The sequence below is a fragment of the Microcebus murinus genome, chromosome 14 (genome assembly GCF_040939455.1).
Source record: "Microcebus murinus isolate Inina chromosome 14, M.murinus_Inina_mat1.0, whole genome shotgun sequence".
Lineage (NCBI taxonomy): Eukaryota > Metazoa > Chordata > Mammalia > Primates > Cheirogaleidae > Microcebus > Microcebus murinus.
In genome coordinates, this window is record NC_134117.1 from 24,721,951 (window position 1) to 24,731,600 (window position 9,650).

A 9,650-nucleotide genomic window follows, 5' to 3' on the forward strand; every position below is an offset into this window, starting at 1 on the left:
TTCACTCTGTCCTCGGAGTGCTAGGGGATGAAGGCGTACGCTGGGGTTTGCAGACTGCTGGAGGAGGGGCAGGCTCGTATTTGGGGGGCAAAGTGAGACAGCTCCCAGAGGAGGTCCGAAGTGCATAACGCAGTGTCGCCGATCGGCGTTTGAACGGTCCGGGAGAGCCCGCGGCGCTTTGAGTGGCAGGCGCGGGAGCACGCGTAGGAGCGAGCTGCAGTCCCAGCGGCCAGCGCTGCTGGTGTGGATTTGAGGGGCCTAGGGCGCGCCGGGGGCCAGGGGTGCGTTTGGGAAGAGGCTGAAGGTGTGTGTTTGGGTGCCGGCGAGGGCGTGTCTGCGGAGAGGGGCCGTTTGTGTTGGCGAGGAGTGTGTGTTTGTGTTTGCAGGAGACGGAGTGTGTGTGTGTGCGTGTGTGTTTGTTTGCCGAGTGTGGGGGCGGCCGGGGAAGGTGGCCGAGCTGTCACTCAGCGATCAGGTTGACAGGCGCTCCCTCATCTGGGCCCAGGAGCTCTGATTGCAGATTCGAGGAAACAAAATAGCAATTGTAATTACGGGGCTTTGATAAGATAAAGGAGCGAGGGAGCTGGCCGGGAGGCGGGCGAGCGAGCGAGGGAGGGAGCGGCCTGCGGGGGCCCGGCGGAACATTTGCATCTGTCAGTCACGGGGGGCGTGCCTGGGCAGAACCAGGTGCCTGCTGCGTGGGTGTCCCCATCTGCCCCTCTCCCCTAGACATACGGATTTTGGGAGAAATGGGAGAATCTCAACGAACTGAGTGAGGGTCCAGTTCGTGGGAGGGTCTCCGAATGTAAAGGAATTCTGGTCTCGCAGACGCCCCGTGGCGGAGGTTGCGGTGGGACTAACACTCTGACCTCGGACCCTTTAGGCCCTAGATGCCCATCTCCTCTGCGGGAGAGGGAGGGGGGTGGGTGAGACCGTTGCAGTTCAGCCCAGGGCCCTCAGAAACTTACAGGGCTCTACAACCAGAGTTTAATGCTGGTCTGAGCCAGGTGCTCTGTCCACTAGCCCCAGGGAGGGGAAGGTGTCCACACTGGCTCTGGTTGTGACTCTGGGACCATGTACACACTTTGGACGGGCTGGCCAACCTGACCCCTCCTGCCCTTGCTCCTCTCATGAGACTTATTTTCAGAGGGCTGGGCCCATGGTGGGGAGATGTCCCATCCCTTTCAGGAAGCATCAGTCCCCTGCTTCCCATTCTCTCCATTCATTCATTCATTTATTAATAACACAAAGATTTTCATTTTCGAGGATCTACATGTACAGGGTGTGAGGTTAAGATGGTGAGCAAACAGACGTCCCCCTTACCAGCTTGGAGCAGGGCAGAGAGGGAGGCAGAAACTCAACAAATTGTGACTCAAGCCTTAAACAGCAGAGTGAAGGACTGGCCTGGGCTGTGGCCACTGGAGCCCACCTGACCTACCCCGCCCCAGTGGGGTTGAGGGAGACAGTGCCTGCCAAACCTGTAGCAGATACTAGTGCTGATAAGTGGCAGTGCTTCCGACTAGTATCTGTTGGGAGGCCGGTGAAGGCAAGTCTCCTTGGGGAAGTTGCTCATGGGCTGACTGATATCTAAATGCTCAGCCAATTTCCCCATTATTCATTAATTCAACAAACACTAACTGCAGAACAACTCTGCTGAGCTGCGATTCTGAGCTAGAGAGACATGGTCCTTGCCTCCAGGTCTGTGTGTGGGCAAAAACCTCCTGAACAGACTCTTGGAGGGGAGTAGCAGGTGGGCTCAATAAGTCTGCTTCTTTGAGGAGGAATGAGATTTTGGGACAAGTCTTCTGTCTTCCCTTCTAAACAATCCTTGGTGTTTGAACTTGTGGCTGGGATTTGGGAAAGGCACAAAACCCTCGAGGTAGGCAGAACCTGGCTGTGCTGCTGGACAGGGGCCTGCCTGCTCCCTCTGGCCTAATGGCTCCGTGGGACCACCCCAAGCCCTCCAGTCCAACCACCAGGGGTACGGAGGGCCCGTGGGGATGAGGAAGTGGTGAGTGAAGCCAGCAGCTGGGTAGGGCATCTGTGGCTCTACCTGTTCCTCACAAGTACCTGTCCCAGGGCACTCTGCCCACAGTCTGCTCCCACAGAAGCAGTGTGGTGGCTCAGGGTTTCTAGAAACCTCAGGAGGAAGCAATGAGGTGAGGAGCTGGGAAAGGCTTAGACAAGTGCCTATCTCCTCCTCCTGCCCCTTGACCCAAGGCACCAGTAGGTGTGTAAATACCTGTGAAATGAAAAAATAATGGGACTCTGAGGGGGAAAGGGCTGGGTGGTCTGGATCTAAGTTCCTTCCCTCAGGAAAAGCTGCTGAGAATAGTTATTTTTGCTCCTGCTGCCTGCTGGGTTTTGGGGGTAGGGGAGTGGCTGTGGGACCTGCCAGGAACCTCTGGGCTCCCTCTTCTACATAGGTGGCTCATGGTTCCTCTCAAGCTTCAGGCTAGTGGCTGGGGACAGGGACGCGGGTGATAGTGATAATGGAAGTTGGGGCTGAGGGAGGCATTTCTCGCTCCCAGGGCCTCCTTGGAGACTGAGCGAGACAGGAGAGACCACTAGCAGGGCGGGGTGTTCAGCCGGGTCCGGTGGCATAGGCGCGCACTGCGCACAGCTGTTCTTTCCACGGGTATCGTCGGCCGCTTCCGAGGGGCAGGCTGAGCCCTAGCACACAGTAGGTGGCTCAGAGACAGGCCGCGTAGCCGGACGCAGCAGCGGACGGGGCCGGTGGTGCGAGACCCAGCCCCATCAGACTCGGGCGCACTGGGCGGTCCACGAAGCCCCCGCTCAGGGTCTCAGGGTCCCGCACAGCAGCTGTCCGAGGCGCCCCATCCCCGCGCGTCCGGGCCCCAAGAGCGCCCGAGCGGACAGGCCAGGGATAGGGGGAGGCGCCCACACCGGCCGCCCCCGCCCCTCCTGCGGGTCCCAGACCCCTCCCCTAGCCCAGACCCCCAATCCTAGACCCGTCGGCCGCCCCGCCCCGGTCCGCCCCGCCCCCGCCCCGGGCTGCGTTCGGGCCCCAGCTCCCAGCCGGGGGCTGCGGGCTCCGGCCGCCCGCCCCGCACTCCCCCCTCGCGCCCGGTGCGGCGCCCCCCGCCCCCACCCCTCCCCCTCCCTTCCCACCTACCCACCCACCCAGCGGCCCGTTACCCTCCCGCCTGCTCCGGCTCCTGAGCAGCCAGCGGCCACCGGCTCCCGCAGCGGCGCAGAGCGACTCAGCGCCGCGCGGCAAGCACGACATTCCACGGGACCCGCGGAGCCGCGTCGGGACCGCCGCTGGGCTCCCGCACCCGAACCTCCCTCCGCCTCCCCCCAGCTCGTCCCTCTGCTGCCGCCCGCGGGACGGCGTGATCCCGCTGGGGCTCTCGGTGCTCCCGGGCCGCGCGCCATGGGCAGCCCCCGCTCCGCGCTGAGCTGCCTGTGAGTACCGCCGCCCCCGCGTCCCCGCAGGGCCCGGCCCGCCGCGCCCGCTCGGCTCACCCCGCGCCTCTCTCCCGCCCGCTTTTGTCTCCCACAGGCTGTTGCACTTGCTGGTTCTCTGCCTCCAAGCCCAGGTAAGGAGCAGCGCGCAGAGGCGGGGGCCGGGCGGGCCCGTGGGGGACTCTGGTTGGCAATGTCGGGCAGGGGCACGAGGACCGATCTTGCGGCCAGCGCGGCGGGACTGGAAGGAACCTTAAAAATCCAGCCCCGACTACCCCTAGGAGAGAGCTAAGGAACAGAGAGGTATCGCCCTGCCTAAGGTCACACAGCGAGTGAGTGGCGAGGCTAGAACCCAAGGTCTCGGAGTCCAGCGCTGTCTCCCACGCATCCTCGCCAGGGATGGGGTGGATAGGGAACCCTATGGGCGGCCACACCTGGCCGCTGAGGGAGGGGGCAGCCGGGGCCAGGGGACGTTCATTGCCGGGAAGAGTCCGGGTGACAACTGCAAGAGGGACCCTCTCCAGATCCCTCTAGGGAGACTCGTGGCCAGTTTGGCCCAACAGTCGGGTGCCCAGGTCCTCTGCACTCTGAACATTTGCTCCGTAAATTTGTCTTTATAAATGTCAGGGGTCGGGTAACGCTGCCTCCCTACTTAAAAGCGCCCTGCTCCTCTAGGAAGGCCCGGGCCGGGGGGCTGCGTTGGGCAGGGAGCTCGCTTCCCTGTTCTGGGCTGGCCGGGAGCCCCAGGGTGTTTCCCAACAGGTGGGTCCAGATTCTCCTCCGGGCTCCTCCTCTGGGCTGGGTCTGCCCGACTTTCCTAAGTAGGGGATGGTGGTCTGGGCTGGCATGTGGGGGGGACCCCGCAGCCTCTGCTGGCTGCCCAGGGCAGTGAGGGGGATGCCGGGTGGGCGATGGGGGCCACTCAGGCCCCTGGGCGGAGTAGCATTATAATGGCGTGCTGTGTATTTTTCAATTTCCTAAAGGTAACTGTTCAGTCCTCACCCAATTTTACACAGCATGTGAGGGAGCAGAGCCTGGTGACGGACCAGCTCAGCCGCCGCCTCATCCGGACCTACCAGCTCTACAGCCGCACCAGCGGGAAGCACGTGCAGGTCCTGGCCAACAAGCGCATCAACGCCATGGCGGAAGACGGCGACCCCTTCGGTAAGGCGCGCTGCGTGGCACCCCGTGGGAGTAAAGGTAGCTGGCCTGCCGCGACTGGACCGCCAGCCCCAGCTGCACCCGCCGAAGGCCTGCAGGCTCCCCAGCTCAGAAGGGAAAAAGTTAAGGCAGAAAGGTGTCAGGAGGGCCAGCTGGGGAAATAACCTCAGGAGTACTTGGCCACAGGTGCCCCCTTCCCTGCCCAGAAGTTGAATGAATCCAGGAATCTCCCTTTAGGCCCCGGCCCTTCATACACCCCTCCCTAGCTGCAGGTGGAGGCAAGGGGTTCAGGGGGAGGAGGCTCAGGTTTAAGGGAAGCTCTTGAAAGAGGATATGTCGCCTGGGCCCCGAAAAAGGAGAGTGGGAAAGAGAAGGGAGTGAAATCCCCCTAACTCTCCCAGCTTGGAAAAGGGGGATGCTGTGACCCTTTCAATACTTTGATCAGAAGGGTCAGTTACACATGGGACTAGGCTTGGAAAGGGGCCCTCCCCACTTGCCCCGGAACCAGGCAAGGGCTCCCGGCTCCCTGTGGGGTGGTGAGTGCAGGGAGCTACTGCCGGCAGAGAGGCTGAAGACTGATTGATTTCTAAAACATTCAATATTCCTGCCTTGAAACGGGGCCAATTTTCAGAGTCCTGGATGTACCAAGAGAAAAGCAAGCCCTCTGGGCGGCTGGTGTTGTTTTTAGAGAGCGATTATTGTGAGTTTAAAAACCTTTAAATAATGACCAAGTTAAACAAGCATGAAAGGAGAGAGGAAGACTCTATTAAAATGTAATAAAAAGGTGAGGCATTTTAAGAGCTAAGAAGAAAAATGAAGAATGATATAAAACAGAAAAAGAACGAGCCTTTTTTCAGATGTGGAGTTTGAAAGGAGTTGCAAGTCTGTAAATGTTAAAAAAAGAGGTTCAAGATTGTTCTCTATGAATCTCTGGAGAGACCCCCGCGTCTGGCAGAGCGATTAAAACTCTTCTTACTTTCACCTTTTTTAACATTTCCTGAATACTTTCTCCTCTTCTCGAGCCAGTTTGGGGGATCGAGTATGTCTCACTGCATTTTTTCTGCATGGACGTAGCTGACTTCCCTTCAAAGCTGGAGGAGGAGACATAATTTTCCTGGGATAAATCTGTCACTGGGGTGGAAGAATAGGTTTGAAAATGTTAAGCTTTCCGAAAGCCCTGTTGGGAAAGGCGCTGTAAACTTCGGCCCCAGCGCCCCAGATCCATCCAGGAAGGAGAGTGGGGGCTCTCTGGGGTGGGGGTGGGGGCAGCCTGCCCGGTGGCCTAGCTCCCCTGCTGGGCTGGCAGAGCTGGCCTATGGTCCCTTTGTCCCTCCAAATTGGCTGCTTGCTGCCCTTCTCAGCTTCCAAGGAAAGGCAACGAATGCCTGGCTCCTCCAGGGTTTGCTCCATTGGAGCAAATGGCCCAGCATCCTTGGATTTGGGGGAGGGAAGAAGAAGCCAAGCTGGCTGTGGGGGAATCAGTCTTCAGACATCTGAGGAGGTCTGATGCCACTTCTCTCCGACACAGAGGAGGCTTCCCAGGTTCCCTGGTCCCTGCCTGCAGGGCAGGAGTAGGAGCTGGAGGCCCCAAGAACAGAGGCTTACCATGCACAGCTGGGACAGAAGAGTCAGGAGAGAAGAGCAGAGAGGTCTCAACTGCTTCTTTATGGGCCCCAAGAAGGAGCAGAGGCACCTCCTCTGTCCCTATCTGCCCCATTTGGCCAGAATCCTCAGACGGGGACCCTTTCACCCCTTCTCCAGTCAGCGTCCTTCCTGGCCCTAAAAAGCAACTCCTCCTTGCTCTGGAAAGCAGATCAGGAGAGAGATGAGCACACTGGCTAGGTCCAAGAGCAAGTGGCTGGGGGGGGGGGTGACAGGCTTATTTCCCCTGACTCCCGATTTGGGGCCAGACTGGGGACCTGACCACTGGGTCCCAGCACTGTACCTGTGTGAAGCATGGTAGTCACAGGCTGGGCAGGGATGGCTGCCTAGATGACCTTGGTGTCCCCCACCCTGCTGTTGGTTTCAGGGACAAAGAAGGTGCCACATGTCCCAGAACAGCTAAGTCCCAGAACTGCTTTCTCAAGGAGAGAAAAGGCTGGGCTCTGCAGTAGAAAGGGCAGGACAGCCAGCCCCTCTCCCACTCCAAACAGCTAAATCAGCCCTACTCCCTTCTTGGGGACAGCCTCTAAGACAAAAGTTGCCTAGAGAGTTGGACAGGACAGGCTTCTGTGGCAAGTCAGCTTCTAGGGGATGAGGAACAGGGAGAAGCTAGAGAATTCAGCCCCTGCCTCGTGGTCCTCCTTGCCTACAGAAGGGATTTGCTTACTTGGATGAGAAGCCCAACTGCAAGGGGGGCTAAAACAGAGAAGACAATTGAGTTGTTGATTTCTGGACACTGGGGCTAGAGACCTTGGTGACTGGGAAGCCATGGGGAAGAGACAGGATCCTCCCAGCAGGTGTCTGAGATTCTGGGAAGCAGCTGGCTTTGGGTTGTGTGTATGTGATGTGTGTGTATGTAGGGAGAACTGTCCCTACCCCTATCACCGGAGCAGAGCAGGGCTACCCAAGGGGGAGTGAGGGGAGGTGGCCAAGACTGTGAGTTAGAACCTAAAGTGGCAGAAACAGGGGAGAAAGCTTTTATCTTTGGCCTCAGAACTGGAGGTCACTGCTGCATGTGGATGTTTGTAGTGATCTGTGGGGCATGTGCACATAATATTCTGAGTTGGAAGGATCCTCAGAGATCTCTTGGTTAGCCATGGAACTCTGGTCAAATAAAATTTTACATAGCTGGGCATGGTGGGGCACACCTGTAGTCCCAGCTATTCAGGAGGCCGAGGTGGGAGGATTGCTTGAGCCCAGGAGCTGGAGGTTGCTGTGAGCTATGATGACACCATTACACTCTAGCCTGGGCAACCAATTGAGAACTTTAAAAAAACAGAAGAATTTTACTTGGATTCTCAACATAAAAGTCATTTCTGCCTGGTTTAAAAAGAAGAGTGGAAGGAATGGAGCTTCAGCCTTTTCAATTTCATGGCCCCAAGACCCCTCTGTGGAACCCAGTTTGGAAACCACAATCCTGTTCACCCCACTCTGTAAACTTGTCCCTTCTTGGGATCACAGAGCACATCAATAGCTGGGCTTGGAGCAGAGCCGGGGTTTGAGTACCTGGCCCTTGGAGCAGTTGCTGCTGGGGTGTGACAAGTCTGTGGGCCAGCTGGGGTGAGAAAGGGGAACAGCCAGGGTCAGGGGCCTTCCAATAGCCATTCTGTCTTTCCGGACAGCAAAGCTCATTGTGGAGACAGACACTTTTGGGAGCCGAGTTCGAGTCCGAGGAGCCGAGACGGGCCTCTACATCTGCATGAACAAGAAGGGGAAGCTGATCGCCAAGGTGAGGTCCCTAAGGGAGGTGAGGCCATGGGGCCTGGGAAGCTCCTCCGGGACAGTCTTGTGCTCTGATCTCAACAAGGTGGGCAGAGACAGAGGCACCTTGGGGTTACCTAATGATGGGGGTTGGTGGGCAGTAAGAGAGAAGGAAACTGCTTTCGAGAAGAAAAGCCATAAAGGTGAAAGAGGAAGACGCAGGCTAGGGAGGGGCTGGGGGGGTTGGTAAATTCCATATATCTTTTTAACAAATCGCCAAATTGCTTTGCTATTATGTCCAATTACATGGTACCAGCATTTGGAATGTTCAGTAAGCCGCAGGCCCAGCCCCTCAGCCGAGCTCTGAAATGGCCCCATTAGTCACGGCTCCTCTCCAGCCTGGAGCTCCCTGCTTCCTGGGCTTCTGGGGCTTGGGACTCAAGAGTCTCCTCACAGGCCTCCCCTCCCCCAGAGGGTGGTTGCCCTGGGGCCAGGAGTCCTGAGGGGCTGAGGGGGGCAGGTGGGAAGATGGGTGGCCAGACTGGTGGGCAGGAGGCCAGCGCAGGCAGGCTCTGGGCCCCACTTGCTGCCTCTCTGCGTTGGGGCCCTGCCCTTCTGTAGACAACCATGTGTCACTGCTGCCCGGGAGAACAGGAAGTTGCCGGGTGGGCTGCGGGTTGTGAGGGATTAGAGAGCGGGTGCCCGGGCAGGGGGTGGGGCTGCGGCTCCTGCCCACCTCGCCATCTGCTGGGGTGCCCACCTGCTGTCTGGGGCCGCTTGCCCTCTGCCTCTGATGGGGGGCTCTGTAACGCTGTGTCTGGCCCCCCTACCTGCAGAGCAACGGCAAAGGCAAGGACTGCGTGTTCACGGAGATCGTGCTGGAGAACAACTACACGGCGCTGCAGAACGCCAAGTACGAGGGCTGGTACATGGCCTTCACCCGCAAGGGCCGGCCGCGCAAGGGCTCCAAGACGCGGCAGCACCAGCGCGAGGTCCACTTCATGAAGCGGCTGCCCCGTGGCCACCACACCACGGAGCAGAGCCTGCGCTTCGAGTTCCTCAACTACCCGCCCTTCACGCGCAGCCTGCGCGGCAGCCAGAGGACTTGGGCCCCCGAGCCCCGATAGGCGCCCGCAGCCCCTCCGCACAGGCCAGACGCGAGCCCCGCATCTCGCGGGGGCAGCAGAAGAGAAACTCAAGCCAGATGAGATCTGCGCTGCTGCAGGCTGGGGAGGTGCTGGGGAGACCGGGGTTCCAGTTGTTGATATTGTTTGTTGTTGGGTTTTTTGCAGTTTTGTTTTTTTTTTTTAAACAAAAGAGAGGCTCTATTTTTGTATTCCACTTGGCTTTGGTGTCTGTCTTCTTAATTCTCAGGAAGGGCCATGAATGGCCTAGACTGGGGTTTAGTGGGGGCTCCATTGGAGTGGGGGGCTTTCTAGCCAGGTGCCAGGGATACCACTGCACCCCCAGGTGGGGCTGGGAGGAAAGGACTGTGACACAGGCCAGTTCTTCTAGGGTTGGGTGTCAGTGGGAGGTGGTTGTGTACTAGTTGCTATTAAATGATTGAAATATTTATTTAACTTGCATATTAAAAGTGTGTGTTGGAGAGTGAGTCCTGCCCCTTTTCCACCTGCCCTGCCCCAGCTGGCGGCAGCTGGGAGATGCAGCAGATTGCACCAGCTCTGACTAGCTTCCCT

At 58.6% G+C, this 9,650-nt stretch overlaps 1 protein-coding gene across 4 annotated transcripts; it reads left to right on the plus strand.

Moving 5' to 3' along the window:
* Positions 1–3,185: 3,185 nt before the first annotated feature.
* Positions 3,186–9,294, plus strand: FGF8 (fibroblast growth factor 8). 4 transcript variants are annotated; one of them, XM_012769383.2, is made up of 6 exons: positions 3,186–3,429; positions 3,527–3,563; positions 4,105–4,191; positions 4,413–4,593; positions 7,875–7,981; positions 8,790–9,294. In XM_012769383.2, the coding sequence occupies exons 1-6, from the start codon at positions 3,398–3,400 to the stop codon at positions 9,078–9,080; spliced, it is 735 nt and encodes a 244-aa protein (XP_012624837.1). In that variant the 5' UTR covers positions 3,186–3,397; the 3' UTR covers positions 9,081–9,294. The 4 variants fall into 4 exon arrangements, with proteins under 4 accessions (XP_012624837.1, XP_012624843.1, XP_012624852.1 ...); XM_012769389.2 differs by having other exon boundaries at positions 4,446–4,593; positions 8,790–9,272; XM_012769398.2 differs by lacking the exon at positions 4,105–4,191.
* The last annotated feature ends 356 nt before the right edge of the window (positions 9,295–9,650 follow it).